The sequence below is a fragment of the Chenopodium album genome, chromosome 12, assembly GCF_948465745.1.
Source record: "Chenopodium album chromosome 12, dcCheAlbu1.1, whole genome shotgun sequence".
Lineage (NCBI taxonomy): Eukaryota > Viridiplantae > Streptophyta > Magnoliopsida > Caryophyllales > Amaranthaceae > Chenopodium > Chenopodium album.
The window spans coordinates 907,232-927,953 of NC_137845.1; the positions used below are offsets into that span (position 1 = coordinate 907,232).

General features: G+C 33.3%; 1 protein-coding gene and 1 pseudogene across 1 annotated transcript; one reads left to right on the forward strand and one right to left on the reverse strand.

Moving 5' to 3' along the window:
* LOC145569947 (uncharacterized) overlaps positions 1 to 11,559 on the reverse strand; it is a 29,568-nt pseudogene extending 18,009 nt beyond the window's left edge.
* A 4,697-nt stretch (positions 11,560 to 16,256) lies between these two features.
* On the forward strand, positions 16,257 to 18,708 carry LOC145571481 (ferredoxin, root R-B2-like). The gene is made up of 2 exons (XM_081630515.1): positions 16,257 to 16,406; positions 17,977 to 18,708. The coding sequence occupies exon 2, from the start codon at positions 17,985 to 17,987 to the stop codon at positions 18,438 to 18,440; it is 456 nt and encodes a 151-aa protein (XP_081486641.1). The 5' UTR covers positions 16,257 to 16,406; positions 17,977 to 17,984; the 3' UTR covers positions 18,441 to 18,708.
* The last annotated feature ends 2,014 nt before the right edge of the window (positions 18,709 to 20,722 follow it).

A 20,722-nucleotide genomic window follows, 5' to 3' on the forward strand; every position in this document is an offset into this window, starting at 1 on the left:
TGTCGTTGTCGGTGATGTAGTGATAGTAGTAGTATTTATTGTTATTGTTATTATTATCATTGTTATTGTTATTATTGTTGTTGTCATTGTTTAACTAACGTAATTATCATGTTTAATTTTAGCTTAACTTTATGTAAATCATAATAATAACCCAAGGGGGAGAAGCAAATATGTTTTAAATGGATTATTATTATGATTACAATTTGATTACTTTAATTATCACTTGCTTAATTGGCTTAATAATAATTACCTATTTGATTGTAGTTAAAATGGGAGACTTGATGAAAAGACAATTTGACGTATTAGACTTGTCTGGACATAATTATCTTGAATGGACAGTTGATGCCCAAATGAATTTGAAGGCTCAGGGATTGGAACATACAATCAAAGAAATTACCATCCCAGGAAATGAAAAAGATGCCCCTGCTCAAGTTAAAGTTCCAACTGATCAAGAGAAAGCAAAAGCTATAGTTCTCTTAAGGCATCATTTACATAACAGTTTGAAAACTGAGTATTTAATGGTGGAAAATCCCAGAGAACTATGGGATAGCTTGAAAGGAAGATATGACCACCATAAAAGGGTACTCCTTCCTTCAGCACAATTTGAGTGGACAAACCTGAGATTTCAGGACTTTAAATCTGTCAGTGATTATAATTCATCATTATATAAAATCGTATCAATATTGAGATATTGTGATCAACCAGTCACTGAAGTACAAATGATAGAGAAAACACTCTCTACATTCCATGCTAACAACATTGTATTGCAACAGCAATACCGTGAAAGAGGCTTTGCAAAATATTCTGAGCTTATTTCTACATTATTGGTTGCTGAAAAGAATAATGATCTTCTGTTGAAGAATCACAACCTAAGACCAACTGGGTCTCAAGCATTCAATGAAACAAATGCTGTAGAAAGCTCAAATCCACCCGAGACAAATGTTGCTCATAGAGGTGGACGTGGAAAATATAATAACCGTGGCAGAGGTCGTGGAAATTTCCGCGGACGTGGCCGTGGACGTGGTTATGGCCGTGGTAGAGGCCAATTTCCCCCTAGAAACAACACTCAAAGGGGGCATCAACAAGGAAACAAAAATCAAGCCACCACAAAAGGAAAAGACACATGTTATAGATGTGGCATGACTGGACATTGGGGACGTACTTGTCGTACGGCCAAACATCTGGTAGAACTATACCAGGCTTCCATTAAAGGGAAAGAAAAACATGCCGAAACAAATTATGTTAATGAAGAAAATGTCCCTGGAATTAGCCTTGATGTGTCTGATTTCCACATAGACAATGGTGAAGCTAGTGGTGAATTTATCTTTGGAGAGAATAATCATGTTTAGATAATTCATCAATTACTATGATATGTATTATGTTTTCATTATGTACTTTTCTTGTATGTTTTTTTTTTTTTCATGTTCAAGTTATGTACTCTTAATTATTCATTATTAATAAAGTACGTCCAGTTTAATTATCTTAAACTAATCTTATACTTATTATTTTATGAAGATATGGATCTGCCCGAAGTTGGTTCCAAATTTCAATGCCTTTTGGACAGTGGAACAACACACACTATTCTGAAGGATAGAAAATATTTTTTAAAGTTAAAATTATTTCAAGCAAATGTTAATACCATTTCTGGGTCAGCCAAGCTAATAGAAGGTTCTGGAAAAGCTTGCATAATACTCCCAAATGGAACAAAATTAATCATTATTGACGCTTTATATTCGAGTAAATCTCGAAGAAATCTTATAAGTTTTAAAGATGTGCGTCAAAATGGTTTTCATTTAGAAACAATGATAGTGGATCAAAAAGAATATTTATGCCTCACGGCAGAAAAACATGGCAAGAAACATGTGTATGAGAAATTGCCAGCATATTCTTCAGGGTTATATCATATAGATATACGACCAGTTGAAATAAATTTGATATCTAACCAGAAGTTAGATAATAAGAATCTGCTAAATTTATGGCATGATCGTTTGGGTCATCCTGGTACAGGAATGATGCACAAGATTATAGAAAATTCAGTAGGACATTCAATTAGGAATGTTAAAATCCCTCGATCAGATGAATTAACATGCTCTGCATGTTCACTTGGCAAATTAATAATAAGACCATCTATGAACAAAATTGCTACTGAATCTCCAACATTTTTAGAGAGGATTCAAGGAGACATTTGTGGACCAATTAATCCTGCATGTGGACCATTCCGATATTTTATGGTATTAATTGATGCCTCAACTCGATGGTCACATGTAAGTCTCTTATCCAGTAGAAATGTTGCTTTTGCAAAACTCCTTGCTCAAATTATTAAACTAAGAGCACAATTTCCAGACCATACAATAAAAAGAATAAGGCTTGACAATGCAGGGGAATTTACATCCCAAACATTTAATGATTATTGTATGTCGATTGGAATTGTTGTAGAACATCCTGTAGCTCATGTTCATACACAAAATGGACTTGCTGAGTCATTAATTAAGAGACTACAATTGATTGCAAGGCCATTATTGATGAGATCAAAATTGCCTTCATCTGCTTGGGGTCATGCCATAATACATGCGGCAACTCTAATTAGGTTGAGACCAACTGCTTATCATAAGTTCTCACCACTACAATTAGTTTTTGGTCGAGAACCTAATATCTCACATCTAAAAATTTTTGGTTGTGCGGTGTATGTTCCTATTGCTCCACCCCAACGAACAAAGATGGGTCCACAAAGAAGGCTGGGAATTTATGTTGGGTTTGAATCACCCTCCATAATTAAATATCTTGAACCAATGACCGGTGATTTATTTACGGCCAGATTTGCCGACTGTCATTTCAATGAGACAGTATTCCCAGCCTTAGGGGGAGAGAAAGTGGACCCACGAAAGAAAGAAATAGAAATCATTTGGAATGAAACACAATTGTCAATGTTTGATCCACGAACAAATATGTGTGAACAAGAAGTTCAGAAAATTGTTCATTTACAAAGCATTGCAAATCAGCTGCCTGATGCATTTATAGATGCAAAGAAAGTGACAAAATCACATATACCAGCTGAAAATGCCCCTGCACGAATTGAAATTCCTTCTGGTGATAAGATCATTGAAAATGAATCTCTAGCACGCCGAAAGCGTGGAAGACCACTTGGTTCAAAAGACTCTAAACCAAGAAAATTAAAAAGACCTGATGAGATCGACAATATTCCCCTTATAGAAGGTCAAGAAAGACAAAGTACAGATAAGAATAGAGAAAAAGATGATAATCCGAAAGGGGATGAACAAGATGACCATAACATCGATAACAATGAAACTTCAATAAATTTTGTTTCTACCAGGAATTATTGGAATAGAAATGATGTTATCGTAAATGAAATATTTGCATATTCCATTGCAATTGAAATGGCATCTGACGAAAATGATAGTGAACCAAGAACAGTGGAAGAATGTTGTTGCAGGCATGATTGGCCAAAATGGAAAGAGGCAATGCAGACAGAGTTAAAGTCACTCGAAAAACGAGAAGTGTTTGGAAAAATAACCCTTACACCAGAAGGTGTAAAGCCAGTTGGATACAAGTGGGTATTTGTGAGAAAACGAAATGAGAAAAATGAAATTGTAAGATACAAGGCAAGACTTGTAGCCCAAGGTTTTTCTCAAATTCCAGGGATTGATTATGAGGAGACATATTCTCCCGTAGTTGATGCAACTACGTTAAGATTTTTGGTAAGCTTGACAGTCTCAGAAGGACTAAAGATGCGATTAATGGATGTAGTAACCGCATATTTATATGGGTCACTCGATACAGATATTTATATGAAAGTCCCAGATGGACTAAAATTACCAGAAAACCACAAGCCTAGACATTTACTTTCCATAAAATTAAAAAGGTCACTTTATGGATTGAAACAGTCTGGGAGGATGTGGTATAATCGTCTTAGTGAATACCTTATGAAAGAAGGGTTCAAGAATAATCAAATCAGTCCTTGTGTTTTCATTAAGAGATCACAATCAGGGTTTGCAATTGTTGCAGTTTATGTTGATGACTTGAATATCATTGGAACCCCAAATGAACTTGAAAGAACTGCAAAATACTTGATGAAAGAATTTGAGATGAAAGACCTTGGACAAACTAAATTTTGCCTTGGATTGCAAATTGAGCACTTAAATAATGGTATTTTCGTCCATCAGTCTAACTACACCGAAAGAGTGTTAAAACGTTTTTTCATGGACAAAGCGACCCCAACAAACACCCCGATGATTGTTCGGTCTTTGACTATGAAATATGATCCATTTAGACCTCGAGAGGAAAACGAGGATGTCCTTGGTCCTGAAGTACCATATCTAAGTGCAATTGGGGCTCTAATGTATCTAGCTAACAATACTAGACCAGACATAGCTTTTTCTGTGAATTTGTTAGCCAGGTTTAGCAACGCACCAACGAAGAGACACTGGAAAGGAGTAAGACACTTACTACGATATCTACGAGGAACAAAAGATCTTGGTTTGTTTTATCAATCAAGGCAAGATGCCACCCTCATCGGATATGCAGATGCTGGATATCTATCAGACCCACAAAACGCCAAGTCACAAACTGGATATCTGTTCACCTATGGTGGAACTGCAATTTCTTGGAAATCAACAAAGCAAACCTTAACTGCGACATCATCAAATCATGCTGAGTTGATTGCCCTTTATGAAGCAGGACGTGAGTGTGTATGGCTAAGGTCAATGATCGGCAATATCCAAGAAGAATGTGGGATGAAAGAAGTAACTGAAAGTCCAACCATCATTTATGAAGATAATACTGCATGTATCGCACAAGTAACTGAAGGATATTTTAAAGGTGATAGGACTAAACATATATCCCCAAAACTGTTCTTTACACACGATTTGCAGAAGGAAGGGAAGATAAATGTCCAACAGATCCAATCATCTGATAATCTTGCAGACTTGTTTACAAAGTCCCTACCTTCGAAGAGTGTTGAGCGGTTGGTCCACAAGATTGGGATGCGTCGTCTTCATAAACTATGTTAAAATCAGGGGGAGCATTATATGCACTGCACTCTTTTTCCCTTCGATCAGGTTTTTATCCCAATGGGTTTTTCCTGACAAGGTTTTTAATGAGGCAGTACACTAAAGCATATAGTAATGTATTGTTGTACTCTTTTCCCTTAGCTATGGCTTTTATCCTAAAGGGTTTTACCTAGCAAGGTTTTAACGAGGCAACATATACCCTATTCTGTATGGACATTCAAGGGGGAGTGTTAAGAGTTAATTAAATTAGTCAAGGTGTGAATGTCCACACTCCAATTCTTCATTGCATTTAATGTAGTAGCCAACCCTAATTGCCACCCTCTAAGGTTATAGCCCACAATGTAATAGTGGTTCTTACTACTATAAATAGCCATGTAATTTCACTTGTATGATGCACAAAAATATTACCAAGAGTAATACATAAAAGTAGTAATACTTCTCTTATTACCTTCTTCTCTTAATCCTCTAATTTCTATATATTTCATAACAACAAAGAAATACTTGGATAAATAAAAAATTTAAGTCTTATAGTTATTGATTAGAATAAACAATCACGACCTTAATGACCAACATTGTCATTTATTTTGGGAAAAAAAAAACATTACAAGATAAAGGACTTGTCAAACCTCAAACCTAAATATCACTCCCTGGGATTTCACTGTGTGGTGAGACAAAAATTAGTATATTGGCGATGGAGTGTATTCGGGATGCTCATAAGTTGGCGAAGAGTAAACTGGGGAAGGGGTGTAAGTTGGGGAATTGTACACTAGTGAAGCTGAGTAGGTTGGGGATTTGTACACCATCACGGGTGTAAGTTGGGGAATTGTACTCTAGTGAAGGTGAGTAGGTTGGGAATTTGTACTCCGGTGATGGTGTGTATTCAGGAGATTTGTGATGGGTTATGTTCTGGAGATTGGTATACCGGTGAAGGGGTGTATTTTGGAGGATTGTATGTTGGTGATGGATATTCTGGAAATTTGTATACCGGTGATGGGGTGTACTTTGGTGAAGGTGTGTAATTTGGGGTCTTGTATGTTGGTGGTGTGTAAACCGGAGACATGTAGTACATTGGGGACTTGTATGTGGGTGGGGTGTATGTTGACGGTGGAGAGTATACCGGTGGGTAGTTGTATGTTGGAGACTTGTACATTGGTGGTGGTGATGAGTATTTCGGAGACTCATACACTGGTGGTGATGAATAAACCGGTGATTTGTATACTGGTGACGGGTAATAAGTTGGTGCCTTGTACTCAGGAGAGTAGGAAGGTGTCTTATACCCCGAAGTGGGGTATTCGCGAGCAGATGAAACTGCCACCAAGGTTATGAGCACGAAAGATAGAAGTGGAGTGATTAAGAGCCATTTTGTTGAAAGTACTTTGATCAGATTATTCTCACAGGAGCTCTAACGAAGATTTTTTTTAGGAAAAATTGTTAAAAATAATACAATTTTTGAGCCGTTTTTTAAATAATACAACCTTTTGATTTATACCTAAACATTACAACCTTTGAAGGGTTTCAATTTTAAACAGGCAAAAATCGATTGTAACCTGTTTAACAGGTTAACCATGCCACGTGTTGCCCTATGATTAACTAAAAAAATTTATTTTTTTTTAAAAAAAAATTTCTCTCTCCTCCCCTCTAATACCACCCCAGCACCACCTCTGGCAACGCGTCTTCCCTACCAAACCACCTAAAAAGCGCCGCCGACAAACCAAACCACCCAAAAAAGAGCCGCACGCCGACCCACCAAACCACCTAAAAAAGCGCCGCCAACCTAGTCCTATATCCATCCCTCCTCTTCTCGGCCACCACCTGCCTGAAACCCAAACCCGAAAAACCACCCCGCCCTGAAACTCAACTACTTAACCCCGAAAACCAGCCTGAACCCAACCCTGAATACCGTCCCTCCTCATCTCGGCCACCACCTGCCGTTGCTTGCCCACTCCAGCATTCACAAGCCTCAACCCCTCTACCCCTCCATGAACCCAAATCGGCTTCCACCATTATCAAAACCCCTCAAAACAAATCGAGATCGGGGTCGAGAATAGCAGGCTAGTAGTAGGATTGGTGGCCGGTGGTGGGGGAGATGGGATTGACGGTGGTCGACGGTCATGGTTGGCGAGTAGGAAAGGCCAAGGTGGGGAAGGTGGGCTAATCGGTGCTGGCGAGGGAGGAGGACGGTTGGCAGGGGAGGGGGATTAATTTTTTTTTTTTTTCAATTTTTTTAATCAAACTTTTTAGAAAAATAAAATAAAATTAAATAATTTAAACCAATTATATAATGCCACGTCCTTACAAGTTTTTTTAACCTGTTTAAAATTAAGACCCCCAAAGATTGTAATATTCAAGTATAATCAAAAGGTCGTATTATTAAAAAAAAAAAAAAATGAGTCAAAGGTTGTATTATTCTTTGAAATTTTTTCTTTTTTTTATTAGAGAATTGAATTGTTGAATGAAGAATGAGTTGTGAAGCACATGATTTGTTAATGGCCTATATATAAGCCATTGCTTGGATTGATTCCATGCATAAAATCACTAAAATAATAACTCTAATTTGAGCAAGTCTTCAATCTTTCAATTACGGAGTAGTTCATATTAGTAACTTTTGTCTATCATTATTTCAATTCAATGCAAAAATTACTTGAATTGTTCCTTTTTTTATTGGTTGCTTGTAGACTTTTACTATTAACATTCAAATTGACAATATATGAGTTGGAAGTAGTAATTTGATGCAAATGACTTATTTTATTATCTAGTAGTACCACTTGGTTATAAATTTATAATGATAGGGACATTAGGAACAATAGGCATTTAACTTTCTCAAGTTCAGAACTAATCAAAAGACATCTCTTAATTTCTTTATTTTCCCAATAGCGTTTAAAAAATAAAAAAATATTATGAAGTGTTTGAATATGATCCGAAACTAAGGTTTGGTGGTACGTCTCAAAGACCCAACAAATTGTCTAACGCGTTTTGATTAAGCACAATTGCACATGTTAAAAAATAAAAATAAATTTAGAAAGTGATTTAGGTTTTAACCCATACCACATACCTTTACATCTTTTGAGAGGAAAGAGTTGAAGATTTTGCACCCAAGTGATCCCTTTGTTATAAATTACAACTTTAAATGTACATTATTAACACACTAAACATCAGTTATATTTCCTACTCCCTCCGTCCCTTAATACAAAGACTCTTTTGGTTTTTGCGCGGAAATTAAGAAAGTTGTAAATTTTGTAAAACTAATGATTAAAAGTACATATGTCCATGTGGGGTTAGAGAGAGATAGAGAAAAAGAAAACGTAGTTGGGAATAATTGAAAAGATAGAGAGAGAAAGTGTTGGAAATTGATGTTAAAAGTGAAGGAAAAAAGATGACAACTCATAAAAATAGGGTAATAATGTCAAAAAATACAACCTTTAAATAGAAAGAGACATTGTATTTTGGTTTACCCAAAAAGAAAATGAGGCTTTGTATTAAGGGACGGAGGGAGTAATTTACAATTAAAGAAATATGTACATATTTATTAAAACCTAATTTTTATAATTATTACAAGTGCATAATTTAATATATAAACGACTAAATATATGCAATAAAAAACGTGAAGAAGAAGTAGCTAGTAATTAAAAAAAAAAAAAAAAAAAAGAAAAAAAAAAGGAAGTATATTAGATCAATACCAATGAAATATTCTCCGCTTTGTTTGCAAGGGAAAAACATGGTACTAAATCATACCCGATATTTACCAGATAACACCCATTTTTATAATTGAACATACTTATCTACCCCTCCCTCAAATAACCCTTCAAACATTATTTTCACTTTTACCTTTTTCTTTCTTCACCCCTAACATCCTTAATTTCACCCACTAAAATCAACCACCAGGTCCACTACCAATTCAACCACCACTAAGCAAGGCACCCAAATTCAACCACCAAAATCAACCGTCACTAGGAAACCATGTACCAACCAAATCTATTTTTTTTTTATTTTTTTTATTTTTTTTCGCGTCGAGGCTACAAGGGAGGATAAGATGTCAGGAAATCGCAAAGGCAAGGGGATTGACACCGGCGAGCAGATACATCTTTCTTTTTCAGTCGTTCGTAAGGAACACCTGGGATTTTCAAATCTCCCAGGTGTTTGTTCGAGATTTCTGGGCGAACCATGACAACGCTTGGAATTTTCGAATTGACTCCCAAAGATCCAAAAATCTTAGGCTTTCGTAGTATGACGGTGATGTAAGTTATGCGGATGCAATTGGTGTGGGTCGATAATTGATATAGGGGGTTATTGATGTGGATATGAGCAACAGTTATATGAGATGAATAAATGAGATAGAGAAATAAATATTGGATGGTAATACATGATCAAAATCAACCAATAAAATAGATATTAAGTTTCAAATATATATATATATATATATATATATATATATATTTAAAAAAAAACCCATAATATTGGCTTCCTAAGGTGTCGTGGGATCCATGATATTAAGGATAATGAGTTGGATTATGCAGAGGTATTTTCATCATTTTCCTCACCTTATGGCTTCTGTGCTAAGTTAGCGTTTAAACATTTATTTCTCTATGACTCTATACAACAGTTCATGAGACATAATATGAGAGTTTGAGATAATGTCACAATGCAATGATACTTCTTTTTATAATTGTGTTGTGCCTCAAAAGTTGACGATTTCAGTATTATAAAACATTATTCTTATATTATAGTATATGGGTCTGTTTTAATTTACTGAACTGAACTAAACTGATTGGGGCTCAACTGAACTGAACTGAACTGATTGGAGCTGAATTGAACTGAATAGAGCTGAAATGAATTGTTAATGAGAGAAGGAAATTAGAAACTGAACTGAACTGAATTGATTGGAGCTGAACTGAACTGAATTGAAGTAAACTGAACTGAACTGATTAGAGTTGAACTGAACTGAACTGAACTAAAATTAAGCTGAACAGAACAAGTCCTATGTCATATAAGTGAAATTTGGATAGATTGTTCTTAGATTTATTTTGTTTTTCGTTAACTATTACCGTTGAAAACCAATCATGTTCAACAATAATTTTATTTTATGTTAAATGTGATTCACTATTGAATATGTTCTTTTTTACAGAACTATTGAATATGTTACTTCTTTCATTTGTCTTCAAAAAAAAAAAAAATGTTACTTCTTCCATTTTAAAATTTGACTAACTTCCATACAACAAAAATGTCACAACTCACAAAGTCACAATGTTAGACCATTAGGCAGTTTTATTTATTTATTTATTATTTTTTTTTTTTTTAAGTTTGAGGTCGTTATATTTAATTTTGTTTTAACCATTAATAACTTTCTTATATGATGTGTTTGACTGCTTGTTTCAACTCCTGATCTGTTGAATTTTGAGCACAATGAGCAGTCTAATTATTATTGTTTAATCATTATAACCTGAAAGCTATTGGAAACTTCAATTTTTCAGGTAATCAAATTTTGTTACCACCTGATATGTCCTATATATAGGGAGTATATGCATTGACCAAATTATGACATTAATTTACTAGATGTATATGGCACCTCAAGCAAATAATAATACTACGTAATAGGTAGATACATCAGAATTAAAAAAAAACTCGTAACGTTTATTTATAAATCTATAGATTATACTGTATTACACAAATAGCCTGTACAATACACAAGCTCATTATTAGCTGACAAACATAGTCAATTTATTTTGAACAAAAAGCAAACATGAGATATGAAAAATTTACCAAACCTAATAACAATGGTTAAATTGAATACTCGGTGTAAATATGTAGAAGACTGCTAGTAGGTCTTGCGCATTTGTGATGAGGTAATAAATAATCAATAAATTGGTGATGGAGTATATGAAGGAGATCCGTATGTTGGTGGAGTGTAGACTGGGGAAGGGGTATCTTTTGGAGACTTGTACTCGGGGGATGGTGTGTATTTTGGAGACTTGTACTCTGGAGATTCATAAACCGGTGATGGGGTGTATTTAGGAGATTTGTATTCAGGGGATTTGTAAATCGGTGATGGTGTGTATTCAGGAGATTTGTAAACTGGTGATGGGGTGTATTTAGGAGATTTGTACTCGGGGGATTTGTACTCGGGAGATTTGTAAACCGATGATGGTGTGTATTCAGGAGATTTGTACTCGGAAGATTTGTAAACTGGTGACGGTGTGTACTCAGGAGATTTGTACTCGGGAGATTTGTAAACCGGTGATGGGTTGTATTCAGGAGATTTGTACTCTGGAGTGTTGTAAACCGGTGATGGGTTGTACATAGGTGGGTAAGTTGGGGACTTGTACACTGGTGATGGAGTGTATTCTGGAGACTCATACACATGTGGTGGTGAGTAAACCGGTGGTTTGTATACTGGTGCTGGGCTATAAGTAGGCGCCTTGTACTCGGGAGAGTACGATGGTGCCATATACCCTGGGGTGGGGTATTCGCGAGCAAATGAAACTGCGACTAAGGTCATGAATAAGAAAGACATGAGTGAAGCATGATTTAGACCCATTTTGTTAAATGGACGTACTTAATTAAATCAGATGATTCCCACAAGAGATTTTTATTGTTTTCTAGGGGAATTTTGATAAAAGCTTTGAAATTGCTAAATTAAGATGAGTTGTGAAGCAAATAATATGTTCACGGCCTTTATATAAGCCATTGCTTGGATTAATTCCATGACATAAAATCACTAAAATAATAAATAAAGTTGTGCAAGTCTTTAATAAAATTATTTTAAAAATGTTCTATTAGATATAACCTATGTCAGCACGAATTTTTCAATTCAACGACAAACATATATAATTGAACTGTTCGTTATTTTGGAATTAGACTTTTACTATTTACATTTTCAGATTATTAAATATGAGTTAATAAAAAAAAAAAATAAGATTATTAAATATGAGTAGTTAATTTTAATGATAGGAAGAGTACAGGTTGAACTCGCTTAAGTTATGAACTTGTCAAAAGATCTCCCTTCGTTTTGTCATATAACATAACTGCTACTAAGCAATTTTTTTTTTTTTTTTTTGACAGGGCTACTAAGCAATATTGACAGCACATAATCAAGAACTTTTTGGGTGAATATAAGAATAATTGGACCAACTTACATGTTTTCATGACTAAAGAATGATATTTTGGGTTTAGAAATATTAATATTTATCAATACAAGGAATCAATTGATAACGGTTTCTTTTAGCCATTTTGTATATTTTATGAAGTTCGAAAATGATTAGTATTACTTTGTAAATTACATCGTTTTACAGTTCTTAAAGAGTATTGGCTTTAGATATCATGTAATTCTTTAGGTTCTTGAACAAACTTGGGATTACTTGTAGTCTTATGCTTACATATACTAGTACTTCCCTTCGTTACATACTAGGTTAGTCCTGTGCGATGCACGGTTTTAATAGGTAAAAAAATCACTTGTAATGGTGTAACATAAATTTTTTAAGCAAAACATAGTAATCCTAATCTCTCTTGTTAAATTTATTGAGCTAAAATGGAGGACATAAATACTATAATTAACTTCATATATATAATATTTAAAAATGTTAGCTTAACCTTGAAAAAGAAAAAAAATAATAATAAATAAAAATATAACAAAAATAAATAAATAAATAAATAAATAAAAAATGATGTCAACAATATTTTTGAAGGGGAAATTTTTAATAAGAAGATGCCTCGTGTATAGTTACGAATTATGATGTAAGCGATAATTACTTTAGTATTAGTTATAGATTAGTTGTAGCTTTAATTTGCAATAATTTATATCTCAAAAATATTACCCCAAAATTACAACTAATATGTAATGGAGGTAGTATATTTTTTTGTTAGGAGGATTTGAACTTGGGACAAACTTAATGTGCACAGACTGTCAATCTTTGTCATTAAACTAAGATCATATTGGTGCAACGTTATATTATACGATGTGCTTTAATTTGGTGGAGATATTGTCATATAATTAGGGCCCGTTTACTCACCTTAAAAAAATAATACTTCCTCCGTTTTTTAATAGTTGCAACAGTTTGACTTTTACACTATTCATGTATTTCGCTTTGACTAGCTTTGACGGTTTAAATATAGTCATGTGAGATCTTGTTAGATTCGCCTCGACTTATACAATTTTAACATCAAATGTTTATAATTTTTACATGTCGGGATTAAAGATATTAACTATTGAAAACATTCATCGGCAAGCGTGAAAAGAGAAGTGTTGCAACCATATAAAAACAGAGGAAGTATTCAGTAAAAATAATTTCAGTTCAGTAAAAATCAGTAAATATAAAGAAGAAATATAATAGAGATTTAGTAAAAATAATTTCAGTTCAGCAAATATAATTTTAGTTTAGTAAAATTAATTTAAGTTCAGCAAAAATAATTTCAATTTAATGAAAATAAGGTGAAGTGAACGAGACCTAAATACAAAGTAATAATCTAAGAAATGGAGTATAGTTAGTTGCCTACTTGCCTGGTTCTTGGATTAATTTATCAGATTTTTGAAGCAACTTCGTATTAATTAGCGTTTTAGGTCCTGTTCACTTTACCTTATTTTTGCTGAACTGAAACTATTTTTACTGAAGTGAAATTATTTTTGCTGAATTAAACTTATTTTACAGAACTGAAATTAATTTTACTGAACTGAAATTATTTTTACTGAATATTATTTTTTTAAGGTGAAGTGAACAAGACCATAAATCTAATTACCAATAATCAGCCCAATGTTCAGTATTTGATATGGGTGAAGCCCACCCTAGTGGCCCACTTCAGCTCCATGTTTCCATCTGGGCTTTAGATGCCTAATTCTTACATTGGGCCAAGTTTGAATTATCAGTAACATATTAACATTTCCTTATTAATTAATCCAGGTTCCAGGATATTAATTAACCAATATATATAGGTGCACCTTGCATCACAGGATATTAAAAAAGAAAGGTGCACCTTGCATCCCAGGATATCAAAAATGTTGAGTATAGAGTGTTATTCTAATAATGTACTCATAAAAGTTAAATAAGATTGTATATGACTATGTATTTTCGTATTTTATAAGTTTGAAATTAGAAAATAAAAGATAAAATATTGTATGTAAATAGTGTAAATGCTTGGAGTAAATAAAATGGAGGAAATAAGAAACATGAAACCATCGTTGGCTGCCGCCTGCTGTTTCACCAAGTTGGTCATTGTCCTCGTGAAACATGAACGGACTATATGCAGTTATGCCAACTGTTTCAAAAGTTAATTAATTTTCAGAAATTAGCACCTTATTATTATGTGGGCCCCAATGTTAAAATAAATCAAAAGAGTTGCTTGTAGAATCTTTGGAACTAAAAATGACGTTAAGTGAATTATTAGAGGACTGCACAAATTGCATATACTTGATTTTAATATACAAATAAATTAGGAAGAAACAAATTAGAATGCACTTATAATAGTGGGTTAGAATAGCTAAACCCTTGGCCGTGCAATGTTGGACCCGACAAATGTGGCTTCCCGTGCCCCTCAAGAGACGAGCAATGCTAGCTATTTCTAGCACGGCACCTTCACCCCACCAGCTAACATCTTACCTAATGATTAGCCTTCTTCGAATTCGGATTCTCTCTAGGTGCTGGAATATCACCGATTGGTTTTAAAATGGAATACTCCTAGATTTATATAGGTTAAGGTAATCCATGTATAATAAGTACCGAGTAGTATATAATTACTGTTTTTTTTAAAAAACATATAATTACTTACTTATGGAGAAGTATCACATCATCACATTTGTTTTCAAGTTTCTTTTTTGTTATTAAAATACAATTTTGTTTATTAAATCATACATAATCAATGAGATATTTATATAACAATGATAAGACATGTGAGTATATTAAAGATGGTAAAATACGACTTCATTGTTTATCGTAATTATGTAATTATATTTGAAACAGTTTTGATCCGATTGACTCAATCTGACTCATAACAAGTTATATCGGTCCAATCTCCCGATTCTTGAATTTGAATTATTCGGGGAGGGTTCATGTATCTTAGGGTCTGTTCTCATTGACTGAATTGAGCTGAATTGAACTGAACTTAACTTAACTTAACTTATTAATTAGTGGTTTTTAACTACGGATTAATGATTTTTTGATTATTTATTATTATATATATATGTGTATATACAAATATACATATTAAAATATTTAAGAAAAATATACTTTATAATTAAATTATTTATGAAAAATATATTAAAAACATGGAACCCCAAAACATTTTAAAAACATATACTATATAATTAAAAAATAAAATGACAAAAGAATACAAAACACTTTTTAAAAAATTATCAAAATTAAAAAAAAAATAAATGAAAAAACAATAAACTGGAACAAAAGCAACCGAGCCAACAGTCATCCCTTCTCTTTATTATTCCCATTAATACAAGGCCTAACCCCAAACCAACTTTCTCCCTATTCGTCCCTTTCTCCTTCCTCCCATAATCCTCCAGATCTGGCCACAATTGTTGATTATCGTTGTGGTTTGTCGAAATTGCCGATTTCAGCTCTAGTCCTCTGCTTGTCTGCTCAGCGACGAGTGTAGGAACGAGAGTGTTCTTCTCGAATCTCTTTGCCGGCCACAACTGTTTATTATTATTATTATTATTATTATTATTATTATTATTATTATTATTATTATTATTATTATTATTATTATATAAGCTTAAAAGTATGAAATTTGGCTTTATATCATTAGACATGAACTGAATTGAAAATAATCTGACGAGAATAGGATCTTAGTATCTACCCAAATCTAATATATATATATATATAAAGAGGAGTTTTTCCCCGAAGTTTTAGAGAGTCACGCAGGATTTAATTTTCTTAGCATGCCATGTAAGATAATAAATTTTAGTTGTAACCAATTAAATAACAGATTATTAATTTATTTTAGAATTAATTAATTCAAATGTCATGCAAGCAAAATTGGCGAATGATATTTTAAAGTTTAAATTAATTAAATATAAAGTATTATCTTTTGATATTAGGAATTTTATCTAAATATGTAACAAATTTTAGCACATAAATAAAAAAAATAAAAAAAAAATATTTTAAAAAATTTAAACGAACCATGCATCGTATGGGCTTCATCTAGTCCCCAATAATTTCCTCCAATTGTCTAATTAGCATTAGGAAGAGTCATGTTACTATTTTGTTCCTAAACTTTCAAGAAATTCTAAAATAATTCGTAAGTGTGTTGCGGCAAAGTGTCATTTCCCTTTCTCTTCCCCTTTCCATATAAAAGAAGGCATAGCCACCTTCAAAGGGGTTAGCCTTCACACTCACAATCAAAACTCCTTGTAATCTCCGTTCTTCTCTCTCCTCTTTTCAGGTAAAATTCTTCTTCATTTTTTGTCTCTAATTGTTCTTCCGTTAATTTAATGTTGTTATTTTTATTTGAAATCTTGAAATCTCTTGGTTTGATCTATGTTTTCTATTTGGGTGTTTGACTTTTGAATCTTTTCACTTTTTGTTGTCATTTCTTTGTATAATTTTGAATTGATTTATTGGGATTTTTTGTGAGAGTGAGGTTTTTGGATTTATGTTTTTAATCTGAAAGTGACCCTCTTCAAACAAAATAATTTAAGGGTTTGTAATCTAAACCTAAATTGATAACACAATTTTACCAATTATTACATCACTATTATCGCAGGCAAAATTTATTGGGGTTAATTGGGGTTTCATTCAAATTCTTCATCTTTAACCGATTTGAAAAAAAATCCCTTTAAAAGAAAATTATTTGGTTTTCTGGCTTCAGGTCAATTATAAATAAGCAAATACATTTTTTAGGAGCATAATAAGAATTTAAAGTTTAGATTTTTATCATTGTTGCCGGCTTACCACTCTTACCAATTAGTCGACTATCATTTACACTATATGAATACATAAAAAGCTACGTTCTTACAACTATTGAATTTTATGATCGTTTTATACTTTAAATTGTCATTTGTTAATTTATATTTTTCTGCCTCGTTAGTGCTATTTAGTTTAAGGGCCTGTTCTGCTTAGTTTCAGTTCAGTTCCTAATTTCCTTCTCTCGTAAACAATTCATTTCAGCTCTATTCAGTTCAGCCCCAATCAATTCAATTTAGTTGTTTTCAATAATTCGGAACAAACCTTAAATTACAAAATTTGAACTTGAACTTTGCTTTATAATGATTTATGAATAAAGTAACTGCCTTTATATAGTTGTAATGAATAGACCTCGAATAGTGTAGAGTACCAAAATATGCAATTCACGAAATATATTGAATGTGGAAGATAAGAACGAAGAGATAATGTGTTAGTTTGAAGGTTTAGGGAAAAGGGTGAAGGTGGGTTTTATAAAGAGATAGAAAAGCCCGTAAACACGGGCAAGGGAAAGATGGAAGGATCATAGAGTTTGATAGAATACTTTGGTTAAGTTTTAGAATGAATATGCCTTTTTCTTCATGAGATAGAGTTTAAGTAGAACAGTGCTGTATGACGGTGACCAGTAAAGGATATAGTATATTTGGTGCTTAATGTGCAGAGCTATCGAATTAGTTACTCTAGTAGTGAAGTTGAGTCTTAACATAATTGAATGTCTGATTGGCATTTTAGTGATAATGAATACGAAGTATTGAGGTTGTGATATTTTTTTCCAATGGAACTCCTCTTGGATCAGTGTGAAATTGTTTGTTAAGAATGTTAGAAATGAAGATGTGTGTATTTTGTCGCTGCTCATACGATTCTTCAGCCAAATTTTCGTAAGATATAATTGACTATACAATGTATACATTTTTCAGCTTCATCTTCTCGTGATTACACTCTAACTTGTATTTATCTCATGAAGTTGATTTATCCTGCATGTTACTCCTTGAATTTGTCTTTACTAAGTTGTAATCATTTGCGTGCTTAAAATGTGTTTTAATGAATTTCAGGTTTAAAAATGTCGACTGTGAAGCTCCCTACCCAATGCTTGCTTAAAACCGTTCCGAAGCCAACAGCAATGACCCCAATGGTCAATTGCCCTGCATCTCTGGGTTCTGTGAAAAGTATCTCCAAGTCATTTGGCTTGAAATCTTCATCCAGCTATAGAACCACTGCAATGGCAATGTACAAGGTTAAGTTGATCGGGCCAGATGGAACAGAACATGAATTTGAGGCTGCTGATGATGCTTACATCCTCGATGCAGCAGAAGAGGCAGGGGTTGACTTGCCTTACTCATGCAGGGCAGGTGCCTGCTCAACCTGTGCTGGTCAGCTCGTAAGTGGAACAGTTGATCAGTCCGATGGATCCTTTCTTGACGACAACCAAATGGAGAAAGGTTATTTGCTCACATGTGTTTCTTACCCGCGATCAGACTGTGTAATCCACACCCACAAGGAGGGCGATCTTTACTGAGGTATTAGTCATTTGGAAACTTCTCAAATTAAGTAGAGATCATATATTGGGTGTTGCCGATGGTCAGAATGCCATGGATCTTTAGTTGTATGATGTAATAAATCTCGTGGTGGTTGTTTTTTTTCAACTTTTTCAGAGATTTTGCCTCACTTTTAGTTTTTTATTTGTTGGTCGAAGAAGTCTTATCTAAATGTAAAATCTCAAGTCTCAAATGACTTGAATAGCTCACTTGGATCATGAGAAGGAATGAAGGATTATATTGTTTGAACTGTTTTGCTCCAAATTTTTAGTGTTATAGCTGATCATCAATTATGTTAGATTGCCTCGGGTAATCAGATGACAATGACAATGGTTTTCAGATTTTGCTCATTCTGTGTTATTCATCTAACCATGTTTTATGTACCCTATGCAAATAACTGTTGGTATGACTAATATTATGAACTTAAATGTCATTCATTGAATAGGCTAAATCAGTAAATTGTAGATAACATGTAGGATTATGCATATAAACCCTGTTTATCCTGTCTAAACATGGGCAATACTCGCGATATTCAGTTCAGTCAAATTTTCGTCGAGCATGCACATCAACGGTCCCTCTGGGCTCTGTCTTAACACTTCAGCAAACTGAAAATTTCATCATACTTCTTTCCGAGTCTCTCCTATACCCAATTAAGTTTTATGTCTCTTTAACATTTTTTATTTTTGTTCAATATTTGAATCACTTGAATATGAATATTGGTATAGTTTTTTCTTAGTTTAATCATCCAGTTTGACATTTTATTCTCGAATGAGAAAAAGAAGGTTATGTCGCACTAGTCTTTTGGCCTTATCATAAATAAAAAAAATAAAAAATAAATCTACAGAATGTTATATACATGAGTTTAAATCGGCATGATGCGAGGACAGTTTGAAGGATGAAGATTTTTCATTTTCAACATGCTGTGAACTTGTTTTTGTGTGCCAAATATTCATCATAAATTCTAGATGATTTTTTATTGGGTGAAAAAGCTAGGTTAGCCCCTTGATTAAAGGACCAAAATAGAATATCATGGTGGTGTTGCCCCCGCTTTGCCATATAGTACGCCTCCATATTTCATATTCGTCTCCTTGCAACAATGGTGAGTCGAGTAAGAATCAAGAGTTATTCATCATTATTGTGCTTGCTCAAAACAATAATGCCGGAATTTGGAGTGCATTAAGGCCCAGTGATTATTGGACTTGAGCTAAGCTGATTAGGCCTATATTCATGCAAGTTCATTAGCCCAATGGACCAGAAACTTTTGAACCAATGCCAATAAAGGATTGTACAACAGTAGCAAACAAATTATTAAGGCCCAAATTAAAAATAAAAATAAAATCTACTAATCTCAATGATTAGGAAGCTCAATCATAACTAGAATCATTCCACATTTCTAATTCTAAAAAAAGTCTATTTAAGTGAATGATCTTTTGACAATTAGAGTTGGGAGGAATAAGAATAAAGTGTCCTATTTTTGAAATCCAACTTTCATTGTCTATAATTAGTAGTGCTTAATTCAAAAGAAGTAGGGTGTCTTGATGGGAAGATTTGATTCTCAATGTCTCAAAAGAGAAAAAAAAATGGTGTCAAGTTTTCTTTTGAGCATGAGATGACATGACGAATGCACGAGTTCAAAATATTAGATTTTAGAAGTATTTTCGTAGGAGAAAAAATAAATTTTATGCAGGGTTTATTAAATAATCCAATGTGTAAATTATTTATTCTTAGATTACAATCATACGAAGCATATAGGCTAATTTTGCGTTTAGTGATGAGTTAGTTAAATTTTTATAACTTTGCTATGTAAATAATTTAATTGTGAATATTACCATAAAATAATATCCCTATTGTAAGAATGTCACAATTATATAATAGGATCAATTTTTAAAAGTTGTACAACTGGATTTTAGCCACTTTAATATACTAATATATTTATTTATTGTATTAATAATTACGGATTGCACCATTATTGAATAAAATATTGAAAGCTATACTTATTACGATACGAAGTATGTAGTAGTACCTCATTAATTAAATGAAAACAAACGATCGAAAGGCCAGCAAATTAATGTACTAATAAGAGCATCTAATCAAATTGACCTTTTTTGGTGGTTGGTTATAGCTTTTCAGCCTCTCATCATATGATTGTCGCACTTTCTCTCTTTTTAATTGAGTAAAAATCAATTTTTCATTATTAATATCGAATCATAGCAAAGATTACAATTAGTGGACGTGAAGAATTGGAGATGAAAGTGTGATGTAT

Coding starts and splice junctions, on each gene's coding strand:
- LOC145571481 (XM_081630515.1), top strand. CDS start 17,985: ATGTCGACTGTGAAGCTCCCTACCCAATGCTTGCTTAAAACCGTTCCG.